Genomic DNA, 13812 nt, shown 5'->3' on the forward strand with positions numbered 1-13812 from the left:
TTTCAAATGCCACAAAAAAAAAAAAAAAAAAAAAAAAACAGAATAAAAAATACAAAATAAAGGGAACAACAAACTGAAGTGAGTCAAAGCGTGATCTTTACCCCCACTGTCCTCCCAAAAATATGACTTGAAAATATATTGGTTTTCAAATGGTATTCAACTAGGGGCAGAAACGTGGAATAGGATTAGATTTTTAGTGTACAGATTCGAGAAATTGCAATGAAATGGATTCGCGTGGAATAGGAAAAATAGTTCCGATTTCACATTTGTGTTTTTGGACTAGTGGAATAGATGGATTAGTAATTTATATAGTGGATTCGGAATTTATTCTTTGGTGTTTTTCCCCTAGCTATTCAAACTTTTCCCATGTCTTTTTATTTGGTTAAAAGATTGCATACACCAAAAAGTCCCATGTTGTTTATATTATTTTGTTTTATCGATATCATTTCATATGTATATGGAAATTTTTTGTGTGTGAAAAGTGTTTTACATTGTTTATTAAAAAAAAGCAGTAAAATAGTGGTTTATGTTTGTATTCGGTATTGTTCATATGAATTCGAATCATTTTAATCAATCTAAATTACAATAAATGCTCTTCCCTCTAGAGCACCCCAATAGAAGTAGACAAAAGTGCTGGCAACTGCGGTTTTATATTCAAAACATATTTTGAACCGCATACAAGTAAATGATTTGAATCGTGCAACACCAATCAGTCTGTCAGTTGTATCAGTGCTAGTAAAACATTTTCACAGTAGAGTATTGATTTTTAATAGCATCATTCTGTACAGTACATACTGTTCTGATTCGTATTGTTTTTTCTCGAAAAAATTACAAGTTGGCATTTTGTTGATAAGAAAATTAATTTAACATCGTCAACGATTCTAACAATTTCACGATGAGTGACATAAAGGCATTCTTTCATGAATGGTGCAGCAGATCGAAATTGGAGCCGATTTTCGAAACAAGACCAACTGGTAATACATTTCAATTTCTATGTCAAAATTGCACAGTGAAAATGTTATTTTATGCAAACACTACTTAATTATTCTAAGGTCCAAAGCATCGTTTGCGTTTCTTGTGTGAGGTTCGTGTAAATGGTGTGGCATATGTTGGTGCTGGTAATTCAACCAATAAAAAGGATGCCGAAAAAAATGCGGCTCGGGATTTTATCAATTTTTTGGTTCGCACTGGACGAATCGACTCAAGCGAAATACCAGCCAATGCAATTGAACAAGGTGGTGCATTGCCCACTCCAATCATACAAGCGGAAACTGTACCCGTTTTTCAGGTACATAACGAATGAAAGCATTTTCTATAAATTTCCAAATTAAATCTGAGTTTTTGTGTCCAGTCTGGCGAAGGGCCTGAAGATGTTGGTCAAGCATATCGTCGAATAAACAATACTGGGCCACAAAAATTTGTCGACCGTGCTCAGCAACAAGCTCAACAACAACAGAAAATGGAAGAGGCCGAATCATTGGATGTGAACGCTTCGATTCATGGCAATTGGACGCTTGACAATGCTAAAGCAAAACTCAATCAATTCACGCAAATGCACAAAATTCAAACCGATTACAAATATGCGGCTGTTGGTCCCGATCATGCTAGGTAATTTGAATAAAAACAATTGACTTTATTTGCATTTGCATTTGTTTTTGGTATTGGTCTATGATTTTATCAGTGTTTGTTTGGATTTTTATTTTATTTATTTTATTGGAATTTTGATGCGCTGCTAAAGTTTATTTGAAATGAAAGAAAAAGGTTAAAAGAAACGAAAGAAAAAAGACAAATCTGAATGGCTTTTTCTTTTGGAGAAGTAATCCAAGTGTAATAGATATATATTGACAAGGAAGAAACCACTTGAATATAATTGATGATGAAAGAAATTGAATTTGCGAAGAGCTTGTGGAACGAATAGTATTTTATTTTTGGCCAAAAATCAATTTTCATAGAAAATAACGAACATGACCAATTTTTAAAATTTCTTTTTGTTTTTTCAATGCAAATTGTTTGTTTTTTCATAATCAATTAATTTTGAGTGATTTCCTCCTTGTATTTACCAATATTACTATTTGCGTCGTCGACAATATTGAGTCTATTGCTTCCAATCGAATGTTCTAAATCCAAATGAATTTCTGCATGATTGCATTCAGTCACGGTTGATATGAGCTCAACGAATTTGGAAAATAAAACAATGCACAGAGTATCCAAATTTCACAGTTGAATTAATTCCATACCGTGAATGCAATTTCTTTATGAAGTATTTCATTGTATTTCATTTGAGAACCAAATAATAGATGGAATTAATAGATTCAATTATTGTTACATTTTAGCAATATAAATCAACGCATAAAAGAAATGCATGATCGGCACGAAAAAATCCATATTATTTATGTTGGCAGCAGCGCATTGAAAGTCTATTAAAATAAATTTCATGTATTGATTATACACGGAAATGTAAACGGTAGGTTTTCAATAAAATTTATAAGGAACACCCGAAATGAGCATATATACTAGTGAAGTGAACCAAGACCAAACCATTTCATTGGTTTTACTTACCGAACGAACCGGAGCAATAGGAACGTTCCGACAATGGTTTACAATGGCTGTGTGTGTATTAGTGTGCATTGCTATTCACGTACACATACGTCGCCATACAAACCACTCTCGGAACATTCCGCTTGTTCCGTTTCGTTCACACAAAACGAAACCAATTCCGAGATACCGCTCCGAAATCGGTTTGTATGAGAAATGTCAAACCGGTTCACTTCACTGCTAGAGAATATGAAAATATACTCAGTACGGTGGTTCTTTCAATTTTAAATTATTATTTTAAATCGCTCCTTATTCAATGAACAAACAAAAAACTGTACGTTCTTGTTGTACGAGTATAGAAGTTACATGGCTGAAATGAAATTCTTTGTGAAACAATTGAATCGAACCATTACCGGCCGAGAAACCGGCTCTAACAAACAATCAGCCAGCCGATCATGTGCTCTGTCATTGGTACGTCAGTTATTCCATTTGGGCGTCATCGAACCATTCTCTGGTACTATTAAACCAAAATCGTAAGTAAATTTTTGTCACGAATCGTCGGACAAAGTCATTAACACGAGAAAAAAACCAATGTGATATTTTCAGAAATGAAGATCAGATACCATCATATCCAGTGGCAATAGCACCAGACATGGTATCAAGGCTAGAGGATTGCTTACAACAACTGAATATTGTACCCGTTGACTTGCGAAACGGTCCCACGAATGACAACAAGGAAATCAACCTATTGGTAACAACAAATTTTCTATGCTTTTTTACGCTCTTTATGAAACACTATGAACTCAAATGATTCTACTTCAAATCTAGCTACCATCCGAAGAAATGAAACCGGACCCAAATCGTGTACCACAAATGTCATCGGTAATTTCTTGGTCGCCACCACAGCAAAATTGGAATCCATGGACTGCATGCAACATTGATGAAGGATACTTGGCTACAGCGACTTTAGATCAATTGAGCGATGATTTAATGACAGAATACCGTGATCGTCTTCAAAATGATAATATTCTAGGAGACATGATCGAATTTCGACGTAAACTTCCAGTGTATGAACCAAGTCTTAATCACTTAAAAATTACCATTTTCATTTCGATTATTTATCCGATCGTCATTCACATTCTATTATATTCGTACATTAATTGTAATAAGATTTCCAAATGATGATGATGATGATGGAAACGGAGTGAATGGGAGATAGAGAGAGAGTATGTGTGTGCGTGTGCGTATCTGGGACAGATGTTTGGAAACCAATAGAATGTGAAAAAAAAACTATAGCTTGACCCCACAATTTTTTCAATTTCATTATATGTTTCTATGGTTTCCACTACTTATTGATTAATTTTCATTCCAGGTATGAGCGTCGAAATGAAATTATGGAATTGGTAAACGAATATTCCGTTATAATAATTCGTGGAAATACTGGTTGTGGAAAAACCACACAAATCGCTCAGTTCATTTTGGAAGACTACATCAATAGTGGCCAAGGTGCGTACTGTAACATTGCTGTTACACAACCGCGACGAATCAGTGCAATCAGTGTGGCTGAACGTATTGCAAATGAACGTAATGAGCCAATTAGCGAATCGGTTGGTTATTCGGTGAGATTTGAAACGATGTTACCACGTCCACACGGTTCGATTATGTTCTGTACGATTGGTGTGCTGTTGCGCAAACTCGAATCGGGACTGCGTGGCGTTTCACATGTTATTGTCGATGAAATTCACGAACGTGATGTGAACAGTGACTTTTTGCTTGTCGTTTTACGTGACATGATTCACACATATCCCGATCTTCGTGTCATTTTGATGTCGGCCACCATTGATACATCGTTATTTTCGTCATATTTTGGCAACTGTCCAGTTATTGAAATTGAAGGCCGTGCTCATCCAGTCAAGCAATATTATTTGGAAGACTGTATTGAGATGACACAATTTGTTCCATCGCCCGAAAGTCGAAAACGTAAACGTGACGAAGAATCTGAAATGGGCTTGCCGTCGTCCAATGACAGCGAAGAAAATCTAAACAAATGCGTCAGAGGCAATTATTCACAACAAACAATACAAACAATGGCACAACTCTCTGAATCCGAAGTTAGTTTCGAATTGATTGAATCATTATTGATGTACATTAAAAATCAAAATGTTCCCGGTGCTGTTCTTGTCTTTTTACCCGGATGGAATCTTATTTTTGCTCTAATGAAACATTTGCAAAATAGCAAAGAATTTTCGGGATCAAATTATGTGATTTTGCCATGCCATTCACAAGTGCCGCGTGAAGATCAACGCAAAGTATTTGCACCAGTTCCGCCGGGCGTAAGAAAAATCATTCTTTCAACCAATATTGCTGAAACATCAATAACAATCGATGACATTGTCTATGTTATTGATATTTGTAAGGCACGAATCAAGCTCTTCACATCTCACAATAATATGACAAGCTATGCGACTGTATGGGCGAGCAAAACGAATTTGGAGCAAAGTAAGTTTTGAAAACGGAGATAATCAAAGAAAATGTTCAGGTATTTATAATTTCCATTTTCTTCTTAAAACTCTAGGAAAAGGTCGCGCTGGTCGTGTTAGACCAGGTATTTGTTTCACACTGTGCTCAAAAGCACGCTTCGAGAAGTTGGAAGAGCATTTGACACCCGAAATGTTCCGAACACCGTTGCATGAATTGGCCCTGAGCATCAAGGTAAATCGATATGAAACGAATTCGTCTATTCGTCTCTTTTTATTTTTTTTACAAATCACACTAATTAATCTAATTGCTTTGCAGTTGTTGAGATTGGGCGAAATTGAAAAATTCTTATCGAAAGCCATTGAACCACCGCCACTGGATGCTGTCATTGAAGCCGAAGTTGTGCTGCGCGAACTGAAATGTTTAGATGCACAAGACAATTTAACACCGCTTGGTCGAATTTTGGCACGTTTGCCAATCGAACCACGCTTGGGAAAGATGATGGTTCTCGGATGTGTGTTTGGTGTTGGCGACACATTGGCATCGTTGGCTGCCTATTCAAGTACATTTTCGGAAATTTTCACATTGGAATTGGGTCAGCGTCGATTGAGCAATCATCAAAAGGCATTGGGCGGTCGCCGTTACTCCGATCATGTTGCAATGATGGTTGCATTTGATTTGTGGCAAAATGCACGTTATAAAGGCGATGAAGAAGAGATTCGTTTTTGCGAATGGAAAGGTTTACAATTGCCAACGATGCGTGTTATATACGAAGCAAAACGCCAGTTAATTGATTTACTGCTGCAAACAGGTTTTCCCGAGGATTGTTTGATAAAAATGCGCATCGATCAAAACAATCCAGATCCAACATTGGACTTAGCCGTTGGCATATTATGCACAGGACTTTATCCAAATGTTTGCTATCACAAAGAAAAGCGTAAAGTTCTTACCACTGAATCAAAAGCGGCTCTTATTCACAAAACATCGGTAAATTGTAGCAATTTACAGGTAAAATTTCCATATCCGTTTTTCATTTTTGGTGAAAAGATTCGAACACGGGCGGTCTCATGTAAACAAATGACCATGGTTGCTCCACTACATTTGCTACTGTTTGCATCTCGTAAAGTTGATGCGATTGATGAAAAAACAGTTCGATTGGATAATTGGATAAATTTTGAAATGGATACGTATCATGCGTCATTGATTGCAGCACTTCGACCGGCCATTGAGAGTCTTATTATATCAACATCTGAATCACCCGACGAAGTGTTGAATCTTGAGCCAAGTCTGGCAAATCTAGTGTCGGTTGTTAAGGATTTATGTGTTGTGGATGCGGGCGATTATGAGATAACACGCGAAACGGGAACAACACCACAGGATGGCAGAGCTGGCATGCCAAGACTATTTGGCTCAGGCGGCGTTGGTAGCTCATTTGGTGGCAATGGCAGTGGTGCCAAGCGACCATATAGCGGTGGTGGTTTTAATCAAGGTGGCGGTGGACACAATGGAGGTGGTGGAGGCTTCAATCGTGGTGGAGGCTTCAATCGTGGTGGTGGTGGTGGTTTCAATCGAAATCGAGGCGGATATGGAAATCGCCGCTTTTAAATTAGAATAAGATGGTTTTGCAATTAGAAAATTATACTATTCAATGATATCGGCATTTCTTAAGCCAAAAACTTTTTTATTCTCGAAAAATAATAATAATAATAATTTTATTCATTTGAGTGTTCGAAATAATTCGTATTCCATACAAAAATTGATGTTCTGAATAAAATACGTACAGTGCACTAATATAACTGAATAAATCTTCATTTTACCGGTTGGCAAAGTTTCATTCGATCCAAATGTCAAACAAACTGTCATTGCGCTTCGTTATTCGTGCGTCCATTGACATTGACAGCAAGTACAAACATATCTCATCGCTCTATTGTATCATTTGGTTTTTTGTGTCGTTTTTCTGTGTATCTTGTTTTGAATAATAAATAAATTGTGTTATAAAAAGAAATGAATAATGTCCAAGCGTAATAAAGTCTGTTATATCAAACCAGCGGATCCAAAATTTTTGCAACAATTAAAAGCACAAATTGGTTACAATAGCGGACCAACGATTGATTCAAAGGTATGCTTTTTTGTCTCTCTTTATCTCTCTCTGTCTATCTCCATGTGGTGAATACTGTAATTTCTAAATGGAACCGAACAATTTTAGCGACAAAAATTAGATTTTGATAGCGACAGTGATCGATCTGATTGTGACGAGGAATCACCACAAGTGGTCGTTCTTAAAAAGGGTGACTTAACCGCCGAAGAAGCAGAGCAAGAACAAAATCGAATTGAAAAAGGTATAACCAAAAAACAGATTATTCTTATCAAAGAAAATATTTTATTCGATACATGTGTTAAAACGAAAGCGAAATAATTTTTTAATTGATGTTGAAAATTGAAGAGAAAAAATCAAGGAAAATGTATGTGTGTAGTTATCACATCGAATGGTGCACGCTCAAATATATTACCGGTTGAACCGTTTGCACGATGTTTTCGTTCAATCATTTGCGCTAAGGTGTAGCCAACACACATCAACGTTTGACAGTTTGCCTGCACATTCGATGGAATACACACATGAATAAACGGCAAACTGCTCTTCTGTGTATATAAATTTCGAATTCATTCCGATTTGTACATATATCGTTCTGTTTTGTGCGTGCATGTATTTAAGTTTTGTTTACAAAATTAATTCCGTCTATACATTGGAATTAAAATGTAAGCGAAATTTGTGTTTGCAAGCACGTGTTGTAAGTAAATATTTTTCGCCGGGCATCGAAAACAACAATAAAAAAAGAATAAACAATTTCAATTAATTGAACGGTTAATCCAGTTTATAGTTTTTAATTTTGTTTGGAATGCTTTTCGATTTACAGAGGAGACCGAAAAACCGGCCGATTTAAGTCAGCGCATTGTGTTTAAATCAAAGTCATCGGAAAACTCAGCAGCAGCACCAGCAGCATCGTCATCATCCAGCAACGAAACAAAATCGAAGAAAAAAGATAAAAAGCGTCCAGAAGTTAGCAAAAGCAAACTTTCTTTCCAGATTGAAGACGAAGAGGACGAAGACAACGAATAATTTTGAATAACAAATACAATTCAACTATCGATTTGGCAGTGAGTATAGTATAAAGTTTTAAACAGTAATTTGAATAATCTTCAATTCCATTGAAGGGCCCAAAGATGAGTAACTTCGGAGAATATGCATCACCATCAATATTATTTGAGAAAAAGGAAACCAATTCAAAGTCTTTTTTCTGATTGCACAACATGTTTTAGTGGAACAACGATTCTTGTCCGCATGATTCGACTTTAGTTTAATGTTATCCCGAATCGTTTACCCATGAATGTTATAGCATTAATAAAAAATGTTGTGCGTCTCATATTGTTGGTATGTTTCTTCGTTCTTATCGATATTTGAATTTTAAAAAGGAACAGGCAACACATGATTATGTTTTTTCCTATTCTTCAAATATTCTCTGCTTAGGCCAAAGTTTTCCAATCTGATAATTATATTGATGATGTGTGATTTCCTTTTCGGAATAGCATTGAACTATGACAATGAATGAATGAATGGAAAGGGAGCATTGAAAATAATTCGGTGTTAATTAGGGCAAGGAAGAGCATTTTCTCAGCTACACTATCGGTTATTGATATACTTGGAACAAAACCATCTCCGTCCTCTTCCTCTTGCATAAGATTTTCTTCTTGGTCGTCATCGTCGTCATCATGATGATGGTGAAATAGTAAATGGGGCCATATATGGAATTTGTAAAAATTATCATAGTACATAGAATAAGAAGATTATATAACAGTAGCTGTTTAAATGTTAACATTAATAGCGACTTGCATAGTCATGTACTTCTCGTTCTCTGTCTCTCTTTCTCTATGTATATAAATGTGTGTGTATGTGTAATTGTATGGGTGCAAAATGTATGCATGCTGCATGACGAAATGATGGAATTTTCACAATAGTTGATTTTTCGCATCGTTGTCTTCATATTTTGTTTGTACGTTTTTTTCCTATCTTTATTTCAATCTCGCTTCTGATGAATTCAGAATGGTATGCTTTAGAAATGTTATCATTTGGCAAAAAGTTTGAAAGTTCTTTTTTTACTCTTTCTTCTATCTATTCTCCCTCTGTCTCTTTTTTCCCACCAATCGGTTGGGATTCCATGTATTCGAGTAGCACAAATGAGCAACGTGGTATCACATGCACACATCAACACACTTTTCCACAGTGTATATATGATGCCTATGCCCATCATAGAATGGAAAGTGTTTGATTTTACCATCGAACTCTTGGAATATTAAAAAAAAAAAACTTTTTTTCGTTCAATTTCATATTGGCTCGCTTCCCATGTGAAAACTATTGATTGATACAGACATTTGATATTTGATGCAGACTTTTGAAAATTGTTTGGCAGAGCAATAGAGGGATGGTGTGTTGATCAAGAATTCACTTCGATAACATTCTTGAGAATCCTCCAAATAACTTTCATTCGACTAACTAAAAGTTAGTGCACATTATAAACTATTGCCATGAGTGTGTAGTTGAGTATATAATGTAATGTGTGCGAGGGAAAGAGAAGAAAAAAGAAAGAAGAGAATATGGAGGGAGAGGGCCAGAAAGCAAAAGCAACAGAGAGAAAGAGAAGGAAAAAGAAAGAGAGCGGTGTCAATTGCGTGGCTACGGAGGAAAACGGTTGTTTGGTGCCTAGGCAAATGTATGTATGCGTGTGTGTATGTGTGTGTGTGTGTGTGTGTGAAAGAGAGTGTAAATGTATATGGTATATTTGCGGTCCCACATCACACGTCCATCGCGTATATATACACTAACTATTCTTTATTTATTGTAACATTTTTTTGGCATTTGAGAAGAAAAAAAAATCATAGACTCAACAAAACGCGCTTAGTCAAAGAATCCGTAGCTGGTAATCAATTGGTATTCATAAAATATCTTCGTTTGTTAATTATGGAATTTTTATTTTCATCGACATAGATATTTGTATTGTCGAATGAATTTAGAAATAATAATAAACAGTCGGTAAAAGTTGCATATGTATACATAAAATGTACAGTACATAAACCTTTGCACATAGATTCAGGCGCTTACGCATGTAATTGTAGAAAATGGTTATTTTTGTGTTGGTTGAACCACCAATGCTTCCAACGCTTTTATACGAATATCAAAAGTGTCTATACAATGAAAATACATAATCGAAATGACGCTAATGGTCTGTGCCACACACACACATACATTCACAAGAATACACACACATGCTTACTTACTCGTTTATATTCGTACGGTATATGTGCTAATTATTTAATGCGCAAAATTTTCGCATATCACATAAACTTAAGAAAATAGATAGACACGGTAAAAAAATGTTAGATTTATTAATTGACTTCAAATTGAGAACTAGTTATAATTGTTATTTATCGTACAATGCAGGTGAATGCAATCGCAAATCATTTTGCCACATTTACAGAAACGGCGAATGTGCCAGTTTTTGGAAAATTGATCATTTAATTAAGAATCATACGATAATTTATGCTTTGAAGGAGATAATAATTTAATGTTGCACATTTGTCATTTGGCAAAGACCATCAACATTTTGTCGCCAGGATATAGGTCAGTTAAATATGCAATTTGCTTTTGATGATTGCGCTATTCCAGATTGGCTAATCCGTCTTCGATAAAATCGTTTTTATTTTTATTTTTGAACAATTAGTTTTGTTTGCAGCATTTGGAAAAAGATATGATAAATTCTGGAGTTATAATATTTGATTTATGTTCACTTCATTGGCATAAACATTTAAAAGTGAGCGCCATCGTTGATGTGTTCAACTTCAGTTACTGGTACATAGAACAATGGCAACAACAACAAATATATCAGCCGTAGCAACACTGAATCGCTGAGTGATCCGATGTGTAATTGTCGTCTGTATGATTTGTCAGACAGCCTTTGCGGTATTCGGATATATCAGTAACGAACAAAGACAGATAGGAAATTTGCCAAAAAACATTTAATGACATAAAAAAATGACATACTGCATGAATGGAATGAAATTTAGATCCGAAACCGATTTTAAATAATCAAAAAAAAAAGTGATGCGAAAAAATCTCATTATGAATGGAAACTGTGTGTTGTACATTAAAAATCATTCAGCGTGTATGCTTTATTTTGCCACAGTCACATGTAACTGTTGAAATCTTATTTGAAATAAATTCAAATTCAAATGAGAAATTGAATGTTTTTTTGGCCGTTTTTATTTGTTCGTCGATGAATTTTTTCCCAAATTGAAAAACTCATTTTCAATAATTCAAAGTGGTCATTATTCATCGTCGTCATGTGCGCTGATTCCCTTCCATTAGAAATTTCCATTGAGTTTTTTGAACCGGTTATACGCTTAACGGTTCGTCAGGGAGCGGTAAAGTTTCATAGAACCGTACGTCACGTGATCTGTGAACGGCAATCGCCATTTTATGTTTTTTTTCTTTCGGTGGCAATGTTGAGGGGTTCTTGACGTCTACTGCTCTAATAAGTTCATTAATAAAAACATTCGTCAACGCTGCTTCACTCTAGTTCGACCGAATGAAATAGAATGCAAATTGCATTTAGTGAGTAAATCAATTATTGTTTGTTTGTATTTATTTTTATTAATTTTTTTAAACATTCGATTCAACGAATTTATATACGAAATTACGTGTTTAGGATATTGAAGGCAAAGTGTTTTCAATAAAAAATTGGTTTGAAGAAGAATTTTTTTTTTTTTTGTGTATAGAAAGATTATCCAAGCATGCTGCTATGATTTGATCAACTGTGAGCTTATGTGTGTGTACATTCTCAAAACTTGTTGTGTATGTAATTGTGTATGGGCCATATCGTTTGTGGTAGTGCGTGTGTGTACCGACCTACAGTGAGTTGTTATTTTTCTCTCTCTTCTCAATTAAAATTAAAAAAAATAGAAGGCAAAAAACTTTTTTTAAATATTCTCGGTCATATAATTAAGTTGTACAACAGAAACAAATTCATCAAATAAAATATTGTGTAGTTTAATTCGGTGGCTATTGTAGCGGCTTTTTTTCCAATTCGTATTACAATTTTAACAAAAAAAATCTTCCCGATACAGAGGTTTCAATGAATTTTTCTTAAGAGTGATTTGGTTGGAACCATTTGTTGCCATTTGTTGTGAGTATAGATCGTGTGCTCAGCAAAATTGTGTGCCAATAAAACTGGTCATCAGTGTGTGTGTTTGTGTGTGTGTGTGTGTCTGTCGTCTTTTTTTGTTCATTCTGTGAAGTGAAGCAACGACAGCTGCTGCAGTTGTTGTGCTCCGCATTGGGGCCCAAACCCGTAACATGATTTCATTTTCAAGATGGCGTTTATGAATTTGGCGTACCCAACCAATTGTGCCTTGTCGTGAGTGTAGTAGACCCGAGAATGTGACACCCGACTCGAAAATCTCTTTCTCTCTCTTTCAATCGTTTGCCACCGTTTCCGTTCCATTTCGGAAACCAATTCTCGAAACAAATCTCTCGTAATTTTTTTGGTGACTATGTGAAGTGCAATTGATTTAATGGCATTATCAGCTGATTGTAAATTGTACACTCTCAAAAAGATCTTTCATAATTATGGTTTTTGTGTGGTTTATCATTGTGACATGAAGTATTGTTTACCCCAATGCCTCAAATTTTTAATATAAAATAAACAGTGTTTGAATCGAGATGTTCCAATCAGAATGTTTCCAAAATTGACGATAACCAACAAAACCAATCAGTCTGCCGATGTCATTTTTCTTCAAAATAAAAAAAGTTAACATCAAATAACCGTATCGACAAACATTTCGTGTATGTGTGTACGTGTGCAGAAAAAAACCACTATTTTGTGATTTTGTGGAAATGAGTGTTTATTCTTGCAGAAAAATGGAATATATTACATATTTTTAATAAGATCCATCATTTTGGCATTCATTTTTTTTTTCATCTTCAAAAGACAAAATGATCCTTTCTTAGTACTCTTCAATTAACATGTCATTGTGTTTTTCCCACAATCCCTGCTTCTTCTTCTTCTTTGTTCGCTCGTTCCTTTATAAAAGCAGAGAAAAAAAAATCAAAATCGTCATCAGACCGAACATAGCACAAAAGATATACCATAATACAGTACATCGAATGCCCAGTGTTTTCCTCTCGGTCCCCTTATCCCATGCTATTATATGTATTTATAGTCGTGGCTATGTGTGAATGTTACTGCTGCAAGCGTGAGTGTATTGGTGTCGAGTGTCTTGGTTTTGAATGGTGTGACGAGTAAATAAAAGATCTTATATGCTTCTACCCATGTATTTCGTGTATATAATGAATACGGTTTCAACATTCAAACGAACATTTGAATTGGCATATGGTGTTGAACATTGCCAATGATTATAATGATTACCTTTTACATGCAACTCGGGATATATTGATCAATCCTAGTTTATTGTAGAAATAGACAAACAAAATATTCAAAAACAACCATCCTTTCAAAACATTGCAATACAAAAATCATATTGTTTTATTATTAGTTTTTTGTCTTGTTTTCACCCCACAGTTGAAATCCGGCACTCAACAATAAATTGACTACATAAAAAATTCATTTGTTCGAATTGAATACGGAAAAAAGTCCGGAACACGGAACAAATTACCAAAAACGAAACAAACAAACACTGAGACTCTCACAATAAAATAAACATTTGAATCGTGAAGAAAGAATTTGAAGG

At 35.2% G+C, this 13812-nt stretch overlaps 2 protein-coding genes across 3 annotated transcripts; both read left to right on the plus strand.

Annotated features, from left to right (window-relative positions):
* The first annotated feature begins 735 nt into the window (after positions 1-735).
* Positions 736-6809, plus strand: LOC116345924 (dosage compensation regulator). Of its 2 annotated transcripts, XM_031775717.1 has the most exons (9): positions 736-974; positions 1053-1288; positions 1352-1608; positions 2895-3068; positions 3142-3286; positions 3364-3602; positions 3908-5034; positions 5111-5247; positions 5332-6809. In XM_031775717.1, the coding sequence occupies exons 1-9, from the start codon at positions 896-898 to the stop codon at positions 6616-6618; spliced, it is 3681 nt and encodes a 1226-aa protein (XP_031631577.1). In that variant the 5' UTR covers positions 736-895; the 3' UTR covers positions 6619-6809. The 2 variants fall into 2 exon arrangements, with proteins under 2 accessions (XP_031631577.1, XP_031631578.1); XM_031775718.1 differs by lacking the exons at positions 736-974; positions 1053-1288; positions 1352-1608 and adding an exon at positions 2352-2464.
* Positions 6810-6931: 122 nt separating this feature from the next.
* Positions 6932-13758, plus strand: LOC116345926 (uncharacterized protein KIAA1143 homolog). Its single transcript, XM_031775722.1, has 4 exons — positions 6932-7132; positions 7220-7352; positions 7929-8169; positions 13618-13758. Exons 1-3 carry the CDS (start codon positions 7025-7027, stop codon positions 8129-8131), a joined length of 444 nt encoding a protein of 147 aa, XP_031631582.1. The 5' UTR covers positions 6932-7024; the 3' UTR covers positions 8132-8169; positions 13618-13758.
* The last annotated feature ends 54 nt before the right edge of the window (positions 13759-13812 follow it).

The sequence above is a fragment of the Contarinia nasturtii genome, unplaced genomic scaffold (genome assembly GCF_009176525.2).
Source record: "Contarinia nasturtii isolate CC-2019 unplaced genomic scaffold, AAFC_CNas_1.1 Cnas_scaffold_1371, whole genome shotgun sequence".
Taxonomy (NCBI): domain Eukaryota; kingdom Metazoa; phylum Arthropoda; class Insecta; order Diptera; family Cecidomyiidae; genus Contarinia; species Contarinia nasturtii.

What these genes read in the sequence shown, in the direction of transcription:
- LOC116345924 (XM_031775717.1), top strand. Translation starts at nt 896, where the DNA reads ATGAGTGACATAAAGGCATTCTTTCATGAATGGTGCAGCAGATCGAAA. An exon ending in TTTCGAAACAAGACCAACTG is followed by an intron (nt 975 to 1,052) that starts GTAATACATTTC and finishes AATTATTCTAAG; the next exon opens with GTCCAAAGCATCGTTTGCGT. An exon ending in ACAAGGAAATCAACCTATTG is followed by an intron (nt 3,287 to 3,363) that starts GTAACAACAAAT and finishes CTTCAAATCTAG; the next exon opens with CTACCATCCGAAGAAATGAA.
- LOC116345926 (XM_031775722.1), top strand. Translation starts at nt 7,025, where the DNA reads ATGTCCAAGCGTAATAAAGTCTGTTATATCAAACCAGCGGATCCAAAA. An exon ending in GACCAACGATTGATTCAAAG is followed by an intron (nt 7,133 to 7,219) that starts GTATGCTTTTTT and finishes GAACAATTTTAG; the next exon opens with CGACAAAAATTAGATTTTGA. An exon ending in ACAAAATCGAATTGAAAAAG is followed by an intron (nt 7,353 to 7,928) that starts GTATAACCAAAA and finishes TTCGATTTACAG; the next exon opens with AGGAGACCGAAAAACCGGCC.